Source organism: Simochromis diagramma, unplaced genomic scaffold (genome assembly GCF_900408965.1).
Source record: "Simochromis diagramma unplaced genomic scaffold, fSimDia1.1 OVJJ01000816.1, whole genome shotgun sequence".
NCBI classification, from domain to species: domain Eukaryota; kingdom Metazoa; phylum Chordata; class Actinopteri; order Cichliformes; family Cichlidae; genus Simochromis; species Simochromis diagramma.
The window spans coordinates 3,654,958-3,680,054 of record NW_024386908.1 but is presented as its reverse complement, the minus strand read 5'-3'; the positions used below and the strand labels follow the sequence as shown (position 1 = coordinate 3,680,054).

At 39.6% G+C, this 25,097-nt stretch overlaps 1 protein-coding gene across 3 annotated transcripts in view; it reads right to left on the bottom strand.

Moving 5' to 3' along the window:
• tbc1d22a (TBC1 domain family, member 22a) overlaps nucleotides 1–25,097 on the bottom strand; it is a 159,100-nt gene that overhangs the window by 47,497 nt on the left and 86,506 nt on the right. For all 3 annotated transcript variants that reach the window (XM_040035039.1, XM_040035041.1, XM_040035040.1), the window contains 2 exons: nucleotides 24,584–24,690; nucleotides 6,516–6,591 (listed from right to left, as the gene is read on the bottom strand). In XM_040035039.1, the coding sequence (XP_039890973.1) occupies nucleotides 6,516–6,591; nucleotides 24,584–24,690 (183 nt within the window). The remainder of the gene's footprint in view (nucleotides 1–6,515; nucleotides 6,592–24,583; nucleotides 24,691–25,097) is intronic.

Here is a 25,097-nt window from a genome sequence, read left to right as displayed (position 1 = left end):
CGTTTGTCATGAGATGATATCGTGGTGGGGTGGGACAGTGAAAATGATAGAGGGGAAAAAAAGTGAGGCGCTTAAACTCGTGACTTTTTAGCCGTCTGGCTGGCACACAGCGCTCAGCGTACTGGGCAGGGTTGTTAGAAGGGCTCGGGGAGGTTGAGCATGACATGTCTCATAGACACTGATTGACTGATGAGTCTTGTCTTCCCTCCAACTGCTGGTTAAAGTTGAGGACGGAGGCCACAGAGCAGGCTAGTCTGCTCTCCACGGCAGACCGTAGCCTCTGGCTGTCGGCAGTAGAAGGTCAGTAGAAGGTCAGAGGTCGTACAGTAACTAGCGAGAAGCTCCTCGGATTCTGCTGATGAGGCCAATTCTGCCTTGCTTGGTATAAAAAGTAATTACACTCGCACGCTCTCTTTATCCTCTCCTCCTCCCCCTTTCATTTCTTTCTTTTAGCTTCTTGCGGTCTTCATTTTTTCTAAAACACCGGTTTTATTTTGAATTTGCTCGCCTTTTGTTTGATGCGTACCTAGCGTATTTACAGTGTAGCTTTTCATTTTTCATAACCGCGATCCTGCCGACTAGTCAGCATTTGTCACCGTCTGCACCTGCCAAGCAGCAGGGATGGATGTATGAATTTTTTATGGTTATAAGCATTTATAAGGCTGCCAAGCACTTTGTGACAAATAAATAACTTAGCAATCTAATTAGCTGCCTCTCCAGTGAGTCTCTCATCCTGTGGATTAACTCCAACTCCACCATCTTGGACTGCAGCTGCCAAAAGTAGTCCCTGCTCCACTCTGTAGCCTCAGTGGGCTTGGCATAGCTGTACATGACCCACTCTTCACCTGCTGCAGGTTCTGGTTAGAGTATCCCTGAGCTACTGTTACCAACTGCGGACCCAGGAAAGAGAGATAGAAAGAGAGAGAGATAACTGAATCATATGAGGAACTGCTAGAATAGCAACCTGCCCAGATAGTGAGGAAAACACAAAGAGGACTGAAAGGCATCAACTGAACTTTCAAATTAAGAGTGACGGGCTTCTCACTAGTAAACTCTGCTCGGGTGGCATCATTCGCTCAAACAGATGCAAACAACAAAGCTGAAAAAAAAAAACAACAGTTAGGCAAATGCCGCAGACTGGGTGTGCTGTGGGGAGCAGCATTGGAGCAGGTGACACTGGCAGACTGATAAAATGATTAGGAAGGCTGCTCTGCGATTGGCTGCCAACTGTGCACTTTTAAAGCTGTGGTGGAGAGGAGGTCACTGAAATGACTGTTATCCATCACGGATAATCCTGACCACCCTCTGGCCCACTTTCTCTAGCAGACTGATTCAGCTCTGCTGCCAGAAGGACAGATGAATATTTTTTTTTAAATATTACTTCAACTGCTGTAACAGAATTAAAAAAATGTAAAATAGTTGCCCAAATATGGTTTGAAGTATCTCATATCTTATCTCATCTTAAAATGGCATGCAGTGAAGTTGTACCTAAGTATAAAGGAGTTAAGATTTATTTACTTCAGACACAGGCTTGGTTCCTTCTGCAGGGAGTAAACTAATTAGACGGACATGCTGTGTGTACACATCTTGACTGTTGTGTGTGTCTCTAGTTTCCCCAAATCCCACTTTATTTGTTTAACTGTTACACAGACACTCTGACGCTCTCCTGCACGACGCAGCGCTATAAAATGAAAAAGTTTAATCAGCACAAAGCACAGCGAGAGCAGACTTTTATTTTCCCTTTTATTTCACATAAAAGAAAGGCCACGTAATATGCAAAAATTCCACCTTGTGCCCTCAAAAGTTGAAAACGCAAGTGACCAATGTGATAGCAGATTTGCACCGTGGCGGTAAGGCTTTGGATAAGAAGGGTCTGAAACGACTGTGGTGAAGAAATCTGTGAATCGTTTGAAAAAGAAAATGTTAGAAAACTTGCAAATGATAGTATCTGGGGGTTGTGGAGGACTGTGTGGGAAGATATGAAACAAACAAGCAAACAAAAAGAAAAAAAATCAGGTTAAATGGCAACACAGTTGGCCTGAACATAAGGCGTAAAAAAAATAAATAAACGGGAGGTGGGGGCCTTTGGTTGACGAGGGGGAAAACAAAAGGAAGCCAAACATACTGCTGCAGTTTAAAAAAAAAAAAAACACTTAAATCTTGGGAACATAAAATACTAAAAAACTACCGCACAAGAAAGCCAAATTAGCTAAAAAAAAAATTTCCCCCAAACATATGAGAACAGCTTTCCTCGCTTCTCATTATGCAATACAGTCTCACAGTGCAGCTACCAGCCTTTCTACTAAAGTCAGGCACGCATGCTGCAAATACATCCCCTCATTTGCATAAATAAATTCACCTTTTAGCAATTTGCATGTTGATGAACTCGCGCTAATGCACTTGCATGTAACAAATACACAGACAGAGATAAGGGAGCGATAAAGAGATCAGAAAAACATTACATGCTGACAGACTGGCTGTTCTTTTGAGGAGGAACATGTGCTAGCGTTAAGCAAGGCTAATGGGAGTTAGCGTCACTTATTAAAAGTAGGATAATTACAGAGGAGGAGCGACCGAGGGACGGGCAGGCAGAGGCAGAAATGAAGGCGTCTCGAAGTAAAAGATTAGAAACGATGTCAACAGCTCTTTCAACTCCACGAATCAAAGTAAAGAAGCAAAGTAATAAACATCTTTCATTTTAACAAGTGCTTGCAGTTTGTTTTTGGTCTCCCTACTTCAAGTTCAATATGAGCTTATACTGTATTGAGAAATAAAGTGCACGGAGAACAAAAAAGATTATTTGAGTGGTTTTAATATCCATGTCTGTCCAGGTCTGTAATATACTGAATGCAGTCACGATGTTGAAATAGCATTTTTGGGGATTTCTTTGGGTGAACACCAAAGATTAGCGTCGCTAAATCGACCAAATGTTGAGGACAGGCCGGGGCTTCCTGGCACAAATCCAGAACCATTTGTTCCTCTCTGGGATTAAATTTGTGTCACTGTAATTAAACACAAACCTCACAGGAATAGAGTATCCACACGCACACACACACACACACACACGTCGTTTGATCACAGTATTCTTGCCTCTCCTTCAGCGACTGCCATTTCACTTTTTTTGGTCACTTCACCTCCTTCTTCTGCTTAGAAGAAGAAGGTAATTTTATTACGACTTACCGTTTACTCAGTTTGTCTTATGAAAGTCATGAAACACTGCACTCTCTGTAACTCTGTAACTAATTATTCTTGCCCTCACTGGTTAACTGTTTGATCTCAGATGTTTCTGAAGCCAAAGCAATTAGTTTTAAAATTAGCAAGACACACAATAAGAAAGAATGGCAGACAGTTATGTGAGAGCAAACTGGCATAACCCCACGCAAAGGGAGCAGTGCAGCTGCATTTAGCATAGGCTCCTGGTGAGGAACTAGCTAATGGTAGCAGCTACTAGAGTTAGCCACATACAGCAAATTCCTCTAAATGTCAGTACATGGTTTTTCAAATACTTTGAGTGGTAAAAATGTGAATTATTAACTGAAATTGTTCTTCAAATATGTCTGAAATATATTTATGAACAATATCTAACCTCCATTAGACCAGGCTTAATTTCGACCCCTTTATAAGTGTTTTTCTCCATTGGACCCACTAAGATATTAGTTCACAGTAGCATTAATAGTGAATATTATAGTTGCAAGATCCATATCCGCTAAAACTTTCAATCATCTCCATCACTAAAATGAATCTTTTTCTTAGAGGTGTTGCTTTAAAGTTATTCTTACCTGACATTAATACAAATATTTCATTTTAATTAACATAAGGATACGTGAGAGAAAAAGGATGGATGGATAGCTGTGCTCCTCTTTGTGCAAAAGATTAAAAAAGGAAGTCTGGCTGATTAAGTCGATAAGAGTGCTGCATACAAATGTAGGCTTGTCTTCTTCTAATGAACTATGAAGGTTTGTTTCTTTTGTTTTAGAGAACTCTGCTTTGTGTTTCTAACTTTTTTCTAATTGCAGAAATATTCTAAAATATTTATATTAATATTTATTCATGAATTACTTCACCATATTTGTGTAAGATGTTCTTCAGTTGCGTATTAACTAAGTTCCTTTTCCCTCTTCTGGAGGACAGCAAACAAACTATGTAGCAATCTGAGGCTTTTATTCTGAAAGGCAGGGACAGAAAAAGCCCTTTTTGCACATGGGAACATTTTTCTTGTAAAACAAAGGGGGGCCTAGCAAAAAAAGTTTGGGAACCACTGGACTAGGATAAGACAAGACCCCACCCCACTATCAAAATACACACCACTCTGGATAAACCTGCATCTGATAAGCGCTGATAGGTCATTTTGGAAACGATGAGAGGCTATTGTTCTCAAAACAGATGGTATGTCAACAGCAGGGCGAAAAACAATCCCGTAACACAAGATAAAAGCTATCTGTGATCTCATTAGAGCTGGTAATGTCAACCTAGCGAGGTATAAAATTTCTCTGCCCCCACTATGATGACAGGGCACTTATGGAAAAAGATACAGTAAAGATGTCGAGTCATTTTTTTTATGTCGTTGCTGTTGTGGGGTGGGGTGAAGTGGACTGCGGATGAGGTGGAGGACTTTTCTTCTTCTTTTTTCCCTTCCCGTGTGTGTGTCTGTGTATTTCACTCAAACACACACACAAACACAAGTGTACGCACAATTTTTTTTTTTTTTAAACACACACCAACCGTCGTACGTGCATGCTCTTCAACGGACCTCTTCTGTCACAATCACACATGCAAACAGACAGGCCTGCATTTGCTCGCTAACTTTTTCTGACATTCACATTCCTGCGCACACACAAACACGCGCGCACAAACACACACCCTCCATCCATTTGGATGCAGAGGATGAGTCCTCCCCTCCCTGTGGCTGACAGAGCGGGTGACAGGGTGGTGGGACGGCACCAAGGTTAGCCGGGAACATGACCATTGTACAAAAGCCTGCTTTGATAAGCCCTTGTTTTGCACAATGCATCGTGGGGCTGCTGCAAACCTCGCACGAGTTTTAAGTGACAAAGTTTGGATGGAAAACTATTTCAAACCAGGTGACGTGTGTACTGTTTGGACAAAATGGAAAAGACAACGGGACCAGAGAGGGAAAAGTAGCTTTGCTAATTAACACCGAGTTGAGAGCATGTGTGAAATGTCACTGAGCTGAGTATGAGTACACTCGGTGTGCATACATTAACTTCCAGGCCTCAGCAGGCCTCTGGTTTGTGCTATTAGTGACTAGCACGTACGCGTTTCCAGACAGCCGAGTGGAATGAAAATTAGCGAGAGACAATTCTCATGTCATGTCATTAGAAAGTGACGATAAGCCTGGAAGAATTAAGGTGTGAAAGCAAATGTAACTGGCTGGTGTGTAATATATACAGTTCTAACACATACATTTTTTTTAAAAAACAAAGAGTTTAAGTGTTAACTCAAAGTTGGGGGGTGGGCTCATTAAGGGCATGCTGAGTTATTTTTGCTTTCTCTCTTTATTCATTTTAGATTTGCGGTGCCTTGCAGAGTGTCAAATCAGCCCAATTACTCCCACTTCCACCTCCTCTCTGCAACAAGCAGATATTTATATGCATACAGTAAAGTCCTACTAGGGTACTTGAAGTTAATGACTTGGTTAATGTTATTAGAGGGGGAATGCAGAAGCCAATATACTCAATAGTCTTAATATATAAAATGTACATAAATATACAAAGTTAAGATTTCCCTGGCTGGACTAGAAACGGCTTCTAGATAAGAACAATACATTTCCAAAAGCAAACAAACAAGAAAAACAGATGAAAACACATAATAAACAACATTTTCTTCATATTCTCCCTCCATTTTCCCCAAGCAGAAACTTCTGGAGCTGAACAATGAAACCAACACTTGAATGCAAGAAACTGCAGTTCCTCCAATGGCCCCTCGAGGCTGGTTCCTAACGTTAAAAGACTGGTCTCGAGCTTGAAAACAGGATGTTTACAGCTTGGTACCAGGATAAAGATGGCGTACTGTGAGGTCCAGATGGTCCCATAAGTTTGTGCTTTGGTGTTGGTGAATTAAATTATCATAATGTATGTTTTGTTTTTTTTAATTAGCAGGTGTTTATGTCCAGTCTGTGGCTGTAACTTGCTAACTGAGATAACATCTTACCCTCACTCTGAAAAATGATCAGCTCCAGGCTATAATGCTAACGATAAGGCTTCAAAAATGTCATTGTGGCTCGCTCGATCAGTCCTTTATATGCTGACTATTACAAAGAAAAATAGAATGATTGTGGAACACACTATGTATTTTTCGTGTTTTACATGAAAATGTTAAATGTAAAAAAAGGTGGGTAATATAGGAAGCAATGGAAAGGAAAAGAACTTAAACAATCAGAAAAGCAAGAACAGGTAAGTAGAAATTAAATCGGAACAGAAGAGCAGTGAACAGAAAGTACTTTATGGATGGGTGAATGAATGAATGGACGGATGGAAGCCAGGCAGATGACTCACCATCAATCCTGCTGACCAGCTCCTCTAGGGCCTTGACTTTTTTCTGGATGCCTGGCTGAGCAAATGTATAGTTGTCCTGAGGAATAGAAGAAAAAGCACACAGTCAAAATGGCCTAAGGCTCATAAAGCAACAGTAAAAGTACCTTTAAATAGTTGGTCTTTAATACGTTTGTTGGTACTTATGCATTTCGCTTACTCCCCAAGAAAAATGAATGCAAGAACAAAACAGCCTTCAAACACTATGTATAAATCATCACAAGCAACCGGGAAAAAGGAGTGCGAAGGTCAGACTGGCAAGTGGATAAAAGTCCTGTGAACCTGAAGTGACTAGATAACAACAAAGTACAGGGAAAAGGGAATAAAAGCACAAGCTAAGGAGATCAAGCAGATATTTTATTACAGGAATATTTGTCATATTTCTCTGTAATTTGCTCGACAAGCCGTGAAATTGATCCCTCATTGAGAAAACTAATGCAGTTTGATTCACATTGATGTTTCGCAGCTATTTGGCCCGAGCGTCTGTGTATCACAGCGCACAGTGAAAGGGTCTGAAATTTTCCGTTTAGTCTTTCAGAATATTTTTTTATAAAGTGCTGCAGCTATTAGAAATTTTGAGTGTTTGCCAGAGCCTATTTCACACCTCACACAAAGCCTAAGTCATTTTTAAACTGTAAATAAAGAAATGGGCAACCTAACTAATATTGCCATAACAAAACATTTGCAGCTCCAACCTTGCAGGCAAAGTAAAAGGCTGATTACGAATGAGGTTCTTAGAAAGGGAGATCAGGCTTGAATGGGTCAAATTTGTTGTGCAGGTACTTATCACCAAGGTCTTCATGTCATGTATTATATCCTTTAAAGATTTCCTGTGCCACATCTCGACTAAATAAATCCAGTTTTAAAATTCGATGATAGAAGAGGTGGTTTTATAAAGCTGCAAGTAAAACCAAAACTCAAGAGATCCATAAGCCTGCAAAGCTGTAAATGGACTTTCAAGTATTGTCATGTGCTCAAAAAAAGGCTACATAATAAGAAGTGATTATTTTACTGTTTCCATTGACATTCTGACTCATAACATTGATCTTATTTTATTTTATTAATTTTGGCTAATGATCAAAAGCTATGGTGTCATAAGGAAATGAAGAGAATTTGGAAATGCTTCTTTAAGTAGCTAGCTCTTAATGTGACAAATATAACAGAGTTATTGTATTTAAAAATTGTATTCATTATATGTTCCTTTGTAGTCAATCAGCTCTAGCAAAGAACAGGCACTGAGGAGAGTTCAAGTTCATATTACATATAGGTGTAGCATAACCGTGGTAGCCAGTAAAAGGTAGCTGCGCTATATAGTTTAAAAGGTGTAGCCTAATCATGCTAGCTAGCAAAAAGTAGCCTCAGTATGGAGTTGGAGGTGTAACACAACCATGCTCGATACAGTGATAAAAAGTATTTGCATATATAGTTTTGGAAATGCAGCATAACCACGCAGGTTAATAAAAGTAGCATTGCTATATAGTTTTAAAAATGTAACATAATCATGCTAGCTAGCAAAGGTAGCCTCACTGTGTAATGTTGCAGAGAGGCCAACTTAGGCGGAAAAAATAAATAAATAAAACTTTTTGGGTTGTTAAATAAAGTAAGCAAGTGTTTAAAAAATACATGCTGCCTTTAAACATAAGCCATATTTGCCCGTCAAACATTCTCTTTACAAGGTGCAGCAAGTCACTAGTTGGTTGCTGATAGATTAAATGAGTGTGTGTGTGTGTGTATATTATGGCTTTTATAATAAAGATGAATAAAATGACAACAGAGGGCAGTGTAAGTTGAACTTGCAGAATACAATCCATGTGTGAAACAGCACATAAGCATTTTGCGTGTGTGCGTGTACGTCCAAACACACACAAAACGAGGATTACATTTCCTTGAGGGGTCATTTCAGTGTGGTCTGAGAACAGCTGATGTGGCAAACCATCCCACAGAAAGAGAGAGGGAGAGAGAAAATGAGACGGAGAAAGGGGGATAAAGGTGGGCAAGAGAAGTCATTTAGCAATAAACAGCTTCAGTTGTCCTTCAGGCACAGCAGAACTGAGGCACTCGTGTCCTCCTGAGTCCATCAGTGGCTGGCAGAGTAAAAACTGCATTCCTTCCTCCTACAGTTTTTTTTTTTTCTTTATCCCTTAGTCGCCACCCTTTCACCACTTTATAGTCCCCGAATGCAACTTTTACTATTCTTAGCATACCTCTACACAAATGTTTTTGGTCTACTGCTTTATTCCTTAGCTGTAAAAAACATTAAATATATGCTCCCATATTTCTCGAAACCCAAGCTCCCAGTTCACCAGAGCCCAACTGATATTGACACCAATATTTAGTGATTTAAAAAAATAAATTAAAAAAAAAATCCTATTTTTCCTTTCAGATGCATAAAGAATAAACAGATTCACCTAACATTTGCTACCCATAGGGATTTATGAACCTTATGGAGTTCAAATGCAACAATGTGACATTTCATTTTTAAAAAATAATCACGTTTTATTGTCACAACAAATTGCAGATTACTTGTTTACTCTCAGTTGCGTTTGCAGCATTTCAAACATGTTTTCAACAGTGAAACTGCAGAGTGACCTCTGTAGGACAAACTGTGTAACATCGTCACCTATCTCCTAACTTTCTTAATACGCCCTTATGAATGGTGATAGAATATACTGACAAATATCTAATATTGGCCGACTTATCAGCCCCACCGACAAACCAGTCGAGCTCTATAGTTCAGTGTTTTATTTCCTATGAACATGGGTATAGTAACGCATTTTTGTTCATTTGTACTCAACTATGAAACATAGCGGTGTATGCACTTTTGGTCAGAAAATCCAGTTTGCATGTTCTCTTGGCGTCTGCGTGGGTTCTCTACGGGTACTCCAGCTTCCTCCTCCCACAGTCCAAAAACATGGGGTTAGGTTAATTGGCAATTCTAAATTGCACGCAGGTGTGAAAGTGAGCGTGAATGGTTGTCTGTCTGTACGTGTTAGCCCTGTGACAGACTGGTGACCTGTCCAGGCTGACTCTCACCTTCAGGGATCCACCCCCACAACTCTGAATTGGATAAGCGGAAGAAAATGGATGGATGGATGGATGGATGGATGGAAAGTAAATTCATTTAGTAGTTTTGGAAACAGCTACATTAAAGCACAGCTGCCAGCAGTGTCCCTGATTATCCCTGACAATTAACTGTATTTCTCACAGTTACGATATCCCGACACTTGGTATCATCTCACCTTCCTGCTCTTCCTTCTACACTCTCTCTCTAAAATGTTGTCCATTGTCCTCTATTCTACTTTTCTATTCACTATCTAAACCACCTTTCAACTTTGCTTTATTTTTTCCTCATTTACATTTGTTCATTGCCTCCATTTTCTGTCCTGAGTCTCTCCGGCTCTCTTTTTCTACCACCCCAGTGTTAATGCGGTTACGTGCTAAGCAAGTGTGAGGGCCAGTACAAGTAATTACATTTGCATTATTGAAGCTGCTGGCTTTAATCAACTCCCTGTGCCTTGTCCCCTTCTCTTGCTCTCTTGCTCTCCATTTCTCCCTCTTCTTCTTTGTTTTAAAGTCCTATTGTCACACCACCAGTTCTTTTTCCCAGTGTTGTTTCAACCTCATCAGACTTCTATGTTTGCTTCACATTTTTCTTATTTCATGTGTCTGACTGCTTTCACTTTTTTGCTCATCCACACCGTCTTAACATGTTTGTCGGTCCCAATCTTCGAATGGCAACTTTGAAAATGATTGCTTGTGCTGAACACTACATCTGCTTGTGTTAAAGGTATGACTCATTTAAGTGCATCGGGCGCACTCAGGTATTTCTGATTGTTTTCCTTTACATTTTCATGCCCGTCTCCTTTCTTTCATTCTTTTTTTTTTTTTTAAACAATCTTTCCAGAGGTAAATTATTTGTCATACATAAGGCACTTTTCTCTCCGGCTGAACAGACAAACCTGGGGCAACAGGCAATTTTAACTCAATTACATTTCTTCTATTTTTCTTGTGCAAATGACTTGAATATATTTCCTTTCTCATAAAACATCGAGCGAACTACATTTTTCTTCCCTCCACTTTCTATCACATACTCTTTATGTCTATGTTTGCTAGCTTGCAGTTTTCTTGTAGCTTACTCTTGGTGTTGGAGCACTGCTGCAGTTCTGCCTGACTGCACACAATAGCATAAAAAAGGCAGCAGAAAGGATATGTGTTTTTCTTATTCTCATTCTTTTAATCTTTCATAGTTTTATCAAAATTGACCCTTGAATGAGTTTTTTTTTTTTTAAATAATGTCAGTTTATCAGTGACCTAAGACCCTTTCCTTAATGTATCCCTCCCTCTACTTTGTTTCCTTTGTTCTCATTTGTTAGTCTGTGTTTTTTCTTTTTACCTCCAAATCTTCTTTTTTTTTGTTTTGGCTACTCGAATATGGCAAAAATAATAATTGTAATTACAATTACTTTAAATTACATTATAGTATTACATTTAACTGTGGATTAATTGGAGCTTCAAACAGAAATCCGCTAACCAGAACATCAGTTAAGTTCATCTGGCTCGCAATCCATCACAATTCATAGAGTTTTGCAAAAAACAACCAAAAAAAAACAAACACAAACACACACACGACCTTGACCTGAGCACAGTTTGTATGAGGACCCATTAGGTGATCATTTTATGAGGACTAGCGACGTGAACTGTGAACAGATGGAAAGACGACAGATGCCTCTGCATGGCATGAGATCGTCGGACCTTCAGCCAAATGAGCTGAAAAACAAATAAATAAGTGGGGAAAAAATGCAGTGGGTTCTTTTTATTGGTTTGTTTGTTGGGTTTTTTTGAGGGGGGAGGGTCATAAAACAGACGGAGGTCTTGCCTCACCCAAACAACGCTCACTTACGAAACCTTCACTTTCAGTTTTTACTTCCTCTCGTCCAGGATTCTCATAGTGCGGCCTGGGGGAAAGTAACACTTACTAAAAAGTAAATCATAAACTGGCTTCTTAATGTGACACTTGACCTTTAAACTTGGCTGTAGATACACAAAAAAAGACGCCTTTTCTTACATCTTAGTTCGATCTACGCTAAATGGGTGACCGTGGCTCAGGGGGTTGGGATGCACATCTGGAACCGGAAGGTCGCTGGTTCAATCCCCGGGCTCTCTGTCCTGGTCGTTGTGTCCTTGGGCAAGACACTTTACCCTACCGCCTACTGGTGTTGGCCAGAGGGGCCGATGGCGCGTTATGGCAGCCTCACTTCTGTCAGTCTGCCCCAGGGCAGCTGTGGCTACAACTGTAGCTGCCTCCACCAGTGTGTGAATGTGAGAGTATATGGATAGTGGCATTGTAAAGCGCTTTGGGTGCCTTGAAAAGCGCTATATAAATGCAATCCATTATTATTATTATTATAATAAACAATGAATGACTATGAGCTGTACGGGAGGAAAAAAAGTGCACCAGTTTAAAGAACCGGGATGCACTAGATTGATAGCACAATGCAAAAAGTTGAATGTCATTTTGAAAACAAACGCAGCGCAATAATGGTTTTATCTTGATTGTCCCGTTTTCATAAGCGATTGAAGCTGAAATCATAATTGAAAATACAATTCGATTAATCGCCCACCACTACTAGAAGTCATTTCCTCTCCCGCCTTATGTTCTCCATTTCGCCGTCTATTTTCATCACTTTGGTGGTGTTAATGAGGCTAGACTTGACTAAGTGTTCTGAATAACCTATTATGTCTCCTCTGCTTTGCTCGTTCCCTGGTGTTTCATTTTGTTCCATGCTGTTCTGCATTTTACTTTGTGACTAATTGTACTGGAGTCAGATCCATCTTTTTCTTCCCTCAAACATATCTGTGATGAGAATAAGATACTTTTTTACAATATGCTCACATTTTCTTCTCTTTTTAGCATTTTGGCCTCTTTCACTTCTTCTCCTCTTTTCCTATAGCTTGTTGCCTCACCTCCTCCCAGTTTCAATCCCTCTCCAATTCTCGTCTTCACTTAAATTTTTTTTTTTATATTTTTGTCCCCTTTGCTACTTTTTCTTTTTATTCCCATCCTTCTTCCACTCACTTCCTGTCTTTGTCAAATCCAATATGTCAGATGTTTGATCAGCTGAGGCAACACGAGGAAATCAACTCTCACCCTTTTATTATTCATGCATTCTCTTCCTCCCTCTCCATCTGTCCATTCACCACATCTGACCCAGCAACTTAGCGGAACTGCTCCGGTCTGCCCCTCATAAACGGACGGAGGCGCGTCACACAAACATAAACTGTCTTGTTTTTCCTCTTTCTCGGGTGTCAACAGCCTTCCGTTCTCTCTTCCTTTGTTCACTGTGTTGCTCGCTCTCAGTCAGCCGAATCAATAGCTCCCCTTCACCTCACAGTCCATTCTATTAGACTCAACAATGGCTCCATGCTGGACTAAGATTGCCTCCTTTTGTGGCACCGGATGTCTATCAGCAAGTTGGACAGAACCAACGTTGCAAGGGTGAGGAGGAGGAGGAGGAGGAAAAGAGAGAGATGACAGGTCAAGATAAAGGGTAGAAAATAATGGACACAATGTCGCAGAGAAGACTGAAGGACAAGCCAATGATCCATCATTCTGGTACAAGAACGAGAAAGGAGAGAGAAATGATGATTGTAGTAAGGTGGAGACCGCAGCTGTTCAAAGTTACAGGAGGACTGCGCTGATTTTATTCTGCTGATTTTTTACGCTGCTTTCAGCATCTTGGCCTTGATTGTGAGAGCGGTAAGCTCAGACGTGTACTGGCAGTGCAACAAGGAAGGTCATCTAAAAATCTGAGGTGCAGCAGTGCAGTTCAATAAAGACATTAATGTTATTTTTTTATTTTGAGAATTTCCCGCGATGCTCATTAACCACATTACTGTGCTAGTCACAGAGCCATTGTGCAGCACCTCCACATCACTAAAAAAAAACACCCAAAAGACATGCCACGCTAAAAGAGCAGTGACTACTTTGATGGCTCAGAGTGTGAGTGAGATTGTCTTCAAACTGAGAGACTACATGTTTTGAGTAACTTTTTAATGCAGGATATGAGATGGGACCTCGTTCCTAAGGAGGGCTATGATTGCATCCACTTCAAGGTTTTTGGATTAGAGCAGTGGCCCACTTATATTAACGTTTGTCACCTTAAAGTATATACATAAACATTGGCGATCAGAATTAATGACACACCCTTTCACACACTACAATAGGATACAGTCATTTGTAATGAGCCTCTCTATAAAAGTAGATGCAGAAATACTAAGCCTAAAAAAGCCTAAGTGTGACTATTAGTAAAGAGTATCAACAAGGTTAAGGAGCTATGGCCGAGGCAGAGGTTTGGTGAGGCTATCTGCGGCAGCGTGTTTTAAATTAAACCTTAACCTGCAAACGTTCACTGTTTCTGGCTTCTTAGATTTGCTAGCTTCTAGCAAATCTTGCTAGCATTTGCTCATTAACACTAAAGGAGCTGTGATTAATAGCGGCAGTGTTGTGTTAATGGATAACTTGTCATATATGACCAATTTTTACACAAATGAGATGGTTATGAATCCCTATAGAGAAGGATTTATTATCTGGGAAGCACAGATTTTCATTCCAAGCTTTGCTGTGCCAATCCATTCAGGACTTGTTTTAGACCTGCTGGCATTGCTGCAAGAAAAGTCATGAAAATTTCAGTAAAAACCAAATGTGAACCCAGGCTCACAGTAAAGAGGAAGTCTGGGATTCCTCCTCCCAGCATCATGGATATTTATACTAAAATGAATGGCAGTCCACCAAACAGTTTAAGATGTTTTAGACTGGACTGAGATCCATCTTTAATGTCATACTTAATGCTGGCTCTGAACTTTTTCTCTGATTTTTTTATTCGTCTGAATTTAGTCTTTGATCAAAAGGTTTTGGATAATTGCCAGCTGCCAATTTTAAACTTCTTGTAGAAGTTCCTTCTTTTTAGTCAATACTTAGAGTTTGAGAAGTCTGGATGTCTAATGACTAAAGGAAAATATCAATTTATACAGTTCTGAAATTAAAGTATAAAGAGATATATGGACAGAACCCCCCACCCACCCCACCCAACAAGACAGGTTATATAAAAACAACATTTCATCTTCTTTTATATTGTGTTAGTCTGAAGTACAAATCTGCTTTTTCTACATCTTATAAACTGTATCTGGTAACAGACAAAGAAATGAGAGGGGACAATTACAAACCTTGTGAACTTAAATGACCAGCATCTACATCTGAACCTGTTTCCTTAATTACCTAAAACTATTAACAGAAACCACATTTCTCACTTATGTAACTTCTAAAAACTAAGGTCATTGAAGAAAGTAGGCCGTAACCTGGTGTGTCCATGTCTCTTACACAATTCAGCTCAACATAGAAGTGAACAATAAGAGCTATTGCAACATTGCTGTAATTAAAGTGTTACTTAAAATATCTGTACTTGATCCTGGTGATTTAGCTAATTACAGACTCATTCATAGCCTTCCTTTAACACAAAAACCCACAAAAAAAATTGTTGCAAATCACTTATGTGATCGTTTACAGATGAATGGTTTATTTAGAGAGTTTGAGTAAGGATTAAAAGTTTATTGTAGCATAGAGACAGCACTACTGAAGGTTACTAATGATCTTTTAATGGCTTCAAAAAAAAAACTGTCCTGTGCTTGTCTGGATAGACCTCAGAGAAACATTAGATACTACTGATTGCAAAGGTTTATTACAGAAGCTGTAACACATGACTGGGATTAAAGGATATGCACAGTGCTGTGTGTGCTATATTAGAAAGTTACGAATGGTGTTCCACAGGGCTGTGTGCTAGGACCACTTCTATTTATGTTATTTAAAAACAAACAAACAAACAAAAAACAAACCACACCGCATACATTTCCGCTGCTATCCAGATGATACCAAGCTGCATTTATCAATAAAGCTGGTAGGCAAACATCAGTAGCCTGACAGCAAGGAATATTCATATCTGATTCATCCTGTTGGTCACTTAGCACCTGTCTTTGTTTGGCATTTCTCTAAGCTTTTCTTTCCTCTATTTTTCTTTGCCCACTAACCGGCTGCAGCATATGAATGCCCCTTCATTGTTCTGCCAGAAATCTTTTCCCGTTAAACAGAAGTTCTTCGTCCCTACACTTTCAAAGTTCTAAGTCATATGGTCATAAGTCATATTATTTTGGAATATAATATGACTGTTGCTGCAAACGATTGCTATATGATCACTTGTATTACTTCAATTGAGTCTAAAAAAGGACATTAAATAGAACGAAAACTCATTCCTTTGTTCAACAACTTTGCAAGAGTTAAATAAGTTAACACTCTTCTATATAAAAGTAAATGTCAGTTAAGTTAAGTACACTGACCAGACCACATTACGACCACACAGAGGCAAAGAATAAAAACTATCTTGTAACAACTGAGCTGAAATATATTTAGCTGTAAATAAACAATTGTTGTAGAAAAGCACTGGATGCAGGAATGGTGGGCAAAAACCAGGATGTGCTGGATCAGGTCTGATCTGTGGTGGCCTGAACTCGTCACTTACAAGACCTAAAGAGTTCACGGCTAATGTCTTAGCTCCAGATACCATAGGACATGCGGCTTAGAAGTCTTGTAGATTCCAAGGTTCAGCAGGTCAGAGCTGTTTTGGCAGCACAAGAAGAACCAGCAGCATATTAGGCAGGGGTGGTTATAAGGTTCTCGCTTATCAGTGAACTCTGACACTGCCTCAGTGTAAGAGCTGGCTTTACATGCCCCCTAATACGATCAACACTGCTCGTCTCCCTGCTAACAAGGTTCTCATCCAGCATCCACCATCCTTATTACATAATTTTTATCCATCCACTCTTTCTGTGTCTGATTTTTCAGTTCCAGTCTGTCTCCTCACCTCTTCTCCTTAGCAGCTGTTACCACCTCCTTTTCCACTGACCCGTCACACAAACAAGTTCAGCTAATTTGATACTACTTAATCTGTCAAAGAATAACAGATGAAGCAGGACAAGAATGTATAACTGAAAATTATTTAAAAAATAAAAGCAGGTGAATGTGTTCAATCTAAGTTGTCCTCCAACAGTGGCTACATACACAGGCTCATTAAAAAAGCTTAGGAAACACACAACACACAAACGTTCTGTCAAGCATCACACACACACACAAACACACCAGCTGGCAGATCACTCCTTGTGTGTGTGTGTGTGTGTGTGTGTGTGTGTGTGTGTGTGTGTGTGTGTGTGTGTGTGTAGGTGTTGCACTGAGTGACAGCCCAGGTTGACGGTAGGAGACCCTTGGGGAAACCAGAACAGGACATGGCGTCTGGTTTGGTCTGGCTACCGTCTGCTACACGTCATTCCTCGGACCCCTGTTCTCACTCTGGGGAGACCCCCATCTTTACTGCGACCGTGGAAACAGATGGTTGCCTTGACAATGAACGAACACATTACGATTGGATGGTGCACCAAAGGATGAGTTGGAGGCAGCTCATGCACAGTAGTAAGAGAGGGAGCGTTTGACCGTTTAATATTTTTATATTTCATACCATTTCATTACTCTTTATTTGGTCATAACTTAACTGCAGAAGCATTCATGGGACCAGGGCTTGACAATATATAGTTTCCTCTGGAAATGATCAACTTTGGCATACAGTGCACGGTGTGTATATAAAATCCTGAAAGTGCTGAAAAAGCTGCCCAATATTATTCCTGCTGAGACTTTTAATAAAACTTTAATAAACTTTAATAAACCATTCACGACTCCACAAGAAGTAGAAGTTAAATTTAAAGCACCAATGCTGTGCTTGATGGGGGGCAATAAATCTACATTTCCAAAGTCTGCATCATAGCACAAAGTAGCATGTCCAAGCATGGCACTTTAACCTAAAAGGGGTCAGAGACATTTTCATGCAGGACCTCCATTTGTCAAGACAACCGCTGAAGTATTAACAAGTTCACATCCCAAGGCGAAATTAAATATCTCAAAGTTAGGTCCTGTGCTGGGAAAATACATTTAAGAGCCTGTGCTGCAAAAGGCATATCTGCAGAATTAGCATAAAAGGCAGGTTTTCATCTGCTGGCTTTAAAACTGAGAGCCCTCAGGGGTGTGCTGGCGGAATAATGGACTTTTTAAACTTTTTGACTTCATTTCCCTCGCTGGGCATGGCAGGTAAGACACAGGCTCCCTGGCTGTGCAGGGAAGCCACATACTGTAGCTGCTAGACAGCAAGAGATGCAGGTGGGAGCTATCTGTGCTGTAAAATGACACATATTAAATTACTCAGGCTTTGACTGACTGTTTTTATTGCAACATTAATAATATATTATGGCCCAGGATTAAGAAGACATGTTTAAATCAACAATGCAATATTAGCAGAGATGACGGTTTCATTTAGATTCATGGAAACAGGAGATATGGAACAATTTTAACAAGTTAAATTAGTAAAGTTAGCCAGAGGCGCTGTCCAATTTAGAACAGTGTAAGACTAATTGGCTGCTAGAGAGAGTGGGGCAACAGGCGGGCAGTCTAACAGAGTTGTGTGTCAACTAGTGAAATGTAGCCATTTGTAGAACCTATTTTCTTTTCAAGGAATACATAAATTCATTGTAATTCTTACAGTATTGTGATGGTTCATGTATTAACTTAGAGATCCAGGCAGGCTTAAAAACACTTGATTCGTATGACTAGAAAATCAAAAAGTAGAAAATTTAGGCCCATTTGAACAACATTTGAACAAATTTCCCACGTGTGGGACTAATAAAGGTTATCTTATCTTATCTTATCTTAGCTTATTTAACTCAGTTAATTGTGTCATGTTTCGTTCATTATGTCAGAAAAATGTTAGCTGTCTTTTCCTAATTGCTTTTCAGTGGAGATGAACTCAAAGAAAGATGTGAAGGATAATATCAAAAAACTATTAGATTCTTCAGTCCATATATTTAATACCATTCTGTTTAATGCAGGATATATGCAGTATACATGAAAAAATATCACTTTATGATCAAGGTTGATCATAAATGAGAATAAAGTATAAAAATTCACAGCAGCTAAATGAGCATGAGCGCCATCCACTTGTATTTCCCGTTCCTGCTAAAGAGATGATCCCTCTTTAACTCCTGCCTCTATTAAGCTTTTCAGTGTATCTTAAAATTAAAGACCATCATAGAAGCTGACAACACAGCAAAGCCTAAATTGAAGGCACAACCAGAGCAAACTGAAATAAACCAAAACCTTGACTTAACTTTATTTTAAAAGAGCAAATCATTACAAAGTGCTTCTGAGAAACACTTTGTGAGAAGCAGATTTTAGTAAAGTAGCATAACAGGTTTAACACATGAGAGCTCAAAATGTAACATACAGGGAGGTTATAACTTTACTCATATATTAGTGGGGCAGATATATCAGCCGTTATGAGCTATTTGCCATACTGGTATGGTATTTATAACAGCTGGTGAATGAAAAGTAGAAACACCTATCGACTATGGTATGATTGATGTTGATGTTGCATAATCTGTCCACCAGATGGCAACTTCCCTACTGGCAGAAGACCAGAAATACAACCAGCTGATCCAAGCAGAGTCAGGAAAAGAGCAAATGAGGAAACAAGGACTTGTTGTGAACATGAAACAATTATTTATATATTTTTTTTAAATTGCACTGACGCATTATCTTAGTAAGTAACAGTAACAGGATTTTTAAATCAAATATCGGTATTGGTCTAAAAAAATCTGATATCAGTCGGCCCGTAGTTTAAGCTGGAAAACATAGCAGGCTTTTACATGATGTCTGTCACATTGATGTTTGCTTTTGTGAACCATCAGCTCTTATCTGTGCGATGGTATTACTTCCTTTCCTTAAATTAAAGAGTGGGCCAGCGTATCGAAACCGTAGGAGACAATAAAAGAGGCACTGGAGAAGCACGGTGGACTGTGTGCCGTTATATGGTTGAGGCAGTTGTAAATGCACACAAGTACACAAGTGCGCATCCACTTAACAGCACTTAATAGGTCACGCCAAGACTGATAAATATCAATCCTCAATCATTTAACCATCGAACTGCCATTCACTGTCCAGTAAAGCAGCGTGTGTGTGGTAGTGCACACATCAAGAGCACATGCTCTTAACATGAGCAATGTTCCTTTTAAAATCCCAAGCGGTTAAAGAAGGCATCTGTCGACATTTTTATGATCTAGAACTGTGAAGACTAACAAGAGCGGTCATGTTTCCTCACAAAATAAATTGTCCATCTGATTTTGTAAAACATCGAAATTAGAATAGCCTGGATCTCTCCAACCTATCTTTCATCCCAGCATGCTCTTTAGAGGCGGGGGCTGCACTGCTGCCAATTAAAACTGCAGCTCATTAGAGAAGCCGCTTAAGTGAATTGACAGCCAAAAATACTCCGTTCACTTTTAGGTGAGAGAGAAGCGTGGTGGTGAAGTACTAAAACCAGAGCTAATGGCCAATTTACAGTTTTAAAAAAGTATTTCCACTGTACACCAGGTAATTACATAAAATAGTAAGAAAAGCACACCAGCTGTGGTTCATGGATGGATGGAAGAAGACACATTTCTCTTCATGAAATTTCCCAACCATTTAGTGGTTTTCAAACATCCCCCATTTAAAAGTTTATTCTGCATTGTTATGCAATTAAACTTTAAACACTTTGCACCAGTTGGTTCAAAACAAGTTGACACCAGTGTGGCACAGGCTCCACACAAAACACTGGAAATATAAAGGTGCTTAGAAGGCAGCTCGCAAATGTAATTGCACAGACAAACTCTGCCACCCGCCAACCCTGGACCCCCACCTTCATGGCCGCAGTTAAGTGTAATAGTGTATAGTGGATGTGAGAGGGTCTAAGACGAGGTCAGAGCAAGGATCACCAACTAATTATGGCGCGGAGGCACTCAGCCTCCGTCAGATTGTTTAGAAAGCATTAGGGGGGAAGCATGGGCTTCCCTGGTGCATTGCACATAATTAGTTTGGAGCCAAGGTCACAAACAAACACAAGCGTGGGGACAGCCATACACATACAAAAACATACACAAAGACACACACTCTATTCTTCTCTCTTACTTCCTCTGCTCTGCAGCTCTCTGTCTTTCTCTCTCAGGGGCAACAAGGCCCAGCGTCTATTAATTTCCTGAATGAATAGCCTACCAACTGATAGTTATTTATGGACTTTGTATTTAAATATGCTCCTTAATACAAATTGCCTTTGGTATTTGATTAACACTATTTTCAATGCACAGATGTATCTATTAAACAGCATGGATAAACATCTGTTAAGATATTGCAGTCTTTTCTTTTTCTGCCTCAGAATGAGCCTCTGGAGGGTGACGGAGCAGAGCAGTAAGCATGATCGGCATGCCTAAAGGCAATGAGTCTGTGTTGTCTCATTTGAAAGAAATCTATGCATTTTCTTGTTATTTGTGATAGATCACAAACAAATTTGGCATCACAAAAGACAGTGATGTGTGATTCATAAGCTGCAGTGATAATAATAAATGACTACGCAAAAAATACAAAACGAGATGTGCAAGAGGCAGGGTCCATAAAGTAGTCCTAAATGGGGGTGGAGGGGGGGGAGACTATCTTTATAACTGTATTTAAATAGAAAACAGTTGCTATTAAATTGAGAGGTTGTGCTTTTTCTGACTTTGATGGTCAAATATCAGGTAATGAGCCAACTGCTTTAGCCGCACAGAGGCTCAGCTTAAGTGCAGCTTTTTCAGTCGTCTGGCAGCACACATCGTTCTGTGTACAAGTGTGATGTTAGGCGGGATGTACAACAGTTTAAAAATGAAACACTTCAGTTAATCTGGATGTATCCAGTTAACCTATTGTCCATGTTAGTAATACTAAGCATAGTTTGTTGATAAGAATGAGAAGTGTGAAAGTGCGTGTTGCCATTGTAGCTACACAGAGACGCCAGAAGAGACGGCTAACAGGGCTAAGAAGCCCATAGAGCGGGACGCCTTACTCTGATACTCCAATTAAATATTAAAACCACCAGCAGACTGTGGATAGTAAAACTACATCCCCATCCCAATCTCAGGTGGAGACACAGATTAAACACTGGTGTTAAAACCACTGGTACAGCAACAAACTGGAGAAACTGTGTGTGTGTGTGTGTGTGTGTGTGTGTGCGTGCGCGCGCTCACTTTGTTTTGCAGGTCAAAACAGAGCAGATTAGCTGCCTTATGCACTACCTATGTAAAATATAGCGGCTTCTGATGAGAGGATAGATACTGAAGTGTCTCTTAAACAGCTGTTTGGATATTAAACATATTACGAAACGTTTATTCATTTGTATTTTTATTTTGCTTTCCCCTACTTTTTGCTACATATGTGTACTGTTCCAATGCTGGGTGCTTATATCATATTAAACATGCCTATTAATGGCCAATGTTGAGGACAGCATCTGTAAAGGTAATCCAATCAAGCTCAGGCTTCCGACTGCTCTAAATGCTCCGTTTCAGGCACTTTTTTCTATTCTCGAGAGTTGAAAACAAAATATGGTCATCGCCAACACACAGCTCAGAGGGGTAGCCAATCACAAGAAGGGAGAATGGCCTTTAAAGGAAATGAGCCACAGGAAGAGCTAAAAAAAAAACTGCATAAATAAGGCAAATAAATAGGGCAAGAATATCCAAGATTAAAATAGGCAACTGGAAATAAGCCTAATATTGATTTCACTTTGGTGAAAATTTGCTACCAAGATTCAGGGTGTTGTCCTTTACCCTTAAAACACATACAACAAAAAGCATATTGCCTGGTAAATATACTTTAACACTTACTGCAGCGGCAATTCTCCTAAGTGTTACTTTATACTACAGTCATCATTCCCACTGCTAAGACTTGGCAGATGTTTCTTTTACTTTGCCAGTAAGTAACAATTACAGCTGCCACGGCTAACAGTAACATCTGACTTTGGTATCATTAGCATCTCAAAAGGAGCTAAAATGCTGCTGCTTTTAAGATGAAAGGAAGTGGGCTGGCTACTTTTTTTTGATAGCACAAATGACTTTTCAAAGATTTTAATCTTACAACACAGCAAGAAATAATAAAACATATATAATATATATTTCAAAATGGATGCAGAATTGGGGATGCTAAGCAACAATGTTGCTATTGAGAGCAAATGTACCGCCAGCCCAGGCAAGCACATTTAGAATTGACAGATGGCTCAACCATGACCGCTGAGAGCGGGTCGATTAACAGAGCTCGTGGGCAAGACGGTTTGGGAAGAAATGATGAAACAAAATGAATTTTGGTGATGTGGACTGTATGCAATTATCTGGCCTCCAGACACTCGGGCACGCTTTAGAATATGCAAGACAATCACATTTCTGAAACCCACACAGAAAGACTGTATGTAACGCTTACACAAGAAGTCCTGCCAGCTTTGCAACAGAGAGGAATACCAGCCCACCAAAACGCTGTAACGTTCCACACCGTCTGTACAGCTGATTATCTCAGCTGTTATTTTATGCACGCACACAAAGCAGAAGAAAATCATGCTGAAGAAAGAGTTATGGTGTAAAACTTGCCCTATGTAGTGGAAAGATGCAATTATTTTTCAAATTAATGGTCTATAACCAAGGAAAACAGAGGAAAGGTGCCGTTAGGTGGGATTTATGGTCTGTCCAAACTGCGTGTTGGATGGTCAGATAGTGTTGCAAATCCCCGCTCCATCCACATTGCTCTAATGTCAGGTAGCTACTGGCTGAGTCGTCCATTATGTGCAACCCTCCGAAACCAAAAATTCACAAGCAACTACCACGCTGTATGGAGATTAAAAAGAAGCTGAGCATTGTCATTCTCTTTGAAGGCTGTTTTGGACTTGTTAATCAAATGTTCAACCAAAGCATAATTAGTGTTAGATTTTATTGATGCCATGTCAAGCCACTCCTTCATGAGAGCTGGGTTTTCAGTTCAACTCTCAGCAGGACCATCGGGGAGTGACCAGAAGAAGTAATATAATCCAGTCCAGAAGTCACATTAATAAGAAATGAGGCAACAAAACTTTGTATCGTTAAAAAAAAAAAAAAAAAGGTAAAAACAGGAGTTAACTGTAATGAACTACTGGCTTATTTTAATATTGTTCATCTTAATTAACATTTTTATTTATTATGTTTACTAATTGGTTAAGAATGAGCTTTTATTACTTCTTTGAACATTGTCTGGATGGTTTCTGTGAAGTTATAATACAACTTACAAAACACAGCTACGAACAGCTTTTATGAGTTATAAAGTTATTTATAAAGCCACGAAAAAACAGCTAATTTTAGGCACTAAAATAAATTGGTTAATTAAAACAATTATGGCTTGGTTTAAAACTTACTACTTTAAAACCATCAAAAGTCACAAAGGTATGTGACATCTTGGAATGAGGATGTTATGTTTACTGGTGTCATCAGTATATAACCCTGAGCATCTCTTGTAAGCTCTACATAACTCAAGTACAACATGCACTCAAGAATGAATTACCTTTCATTAAACAAAGTTATGATGAAAATAAACAGATGTTTTGACATTACTTTTGATTACTGAACATTATTAAAGATCATTTCGTTGTTTTGATTCATTAACACTAACTATACAAATTAACTATTAACTGATCACTTATCAATGTAGTTGTTGGTAAAAAAAAAGAAAAAAGAAAAATGAGACTTTTCACCACAATTTGAGCTCTTTTTGTGTGTTGACAAATTTCTGATTACAAGATGCGAAACTGTGGAAGAAGAGAGGACTTAAATGTTAAACAACAGGTTAAACAACAGGTAGCTAGCTAACAAAAGCTAGCCAGCTGACAGATATCTGATGTCTGATGTCTTGTCAAGAGATTAATATGTGAACACCCTTTCAGTTCTTCCCTATCTTCTTAGAGTGATGACTAAAGAGGATCAGTAATATGGTAAAGCATCTGTTACTGGAAGTTCATGTAGTGGCTTTAAGACCTATTATTGAAAATGTTGTGAGGCAACCTGCACAGGCTGAACACACAGCTTACCTGGATCCCGTCCAGCAGTTTGCTCATGCACCAGAAGCTGTCAGCCTCAATATTCCTCAGAGCCTCTTCCTGGAGACTGGACACGTCAAAGTTTTCCACTTCCTCCTCTGGAGAAGACAAAATGAGAACGACGACAGAGCGTAAAGAATTTGCTGCTTATGGGAAAGAGACTGACAGATAAAAAGACAGTGAGACGGGCCAAAGAAAAAGAAGGGAAGTTTAAAAAAAGACAACGGGAGAAAACGGGAGAGATATGGCGAGCAATGCCAGGTTCCCAGCACAGCATGGGCTCTGCCATAAGCCTGTCACCATAAACCCTGACAGGGGAACAATACAGCCATAGGTGCATGGGGAGGACTAATTCAATAGGGAGAGTAGGAGCAGGAAAGAGGTAAGTGGGTGGGTTACGAAAGATGTAAGGAAATGAAGGAAGACGCTGACAAATTGGAGCAAAGGTATGAAAGGGGGGGTGAAGCAGTGAAGACGGTGTGGAAGGATGTAGGAAGACACTAAA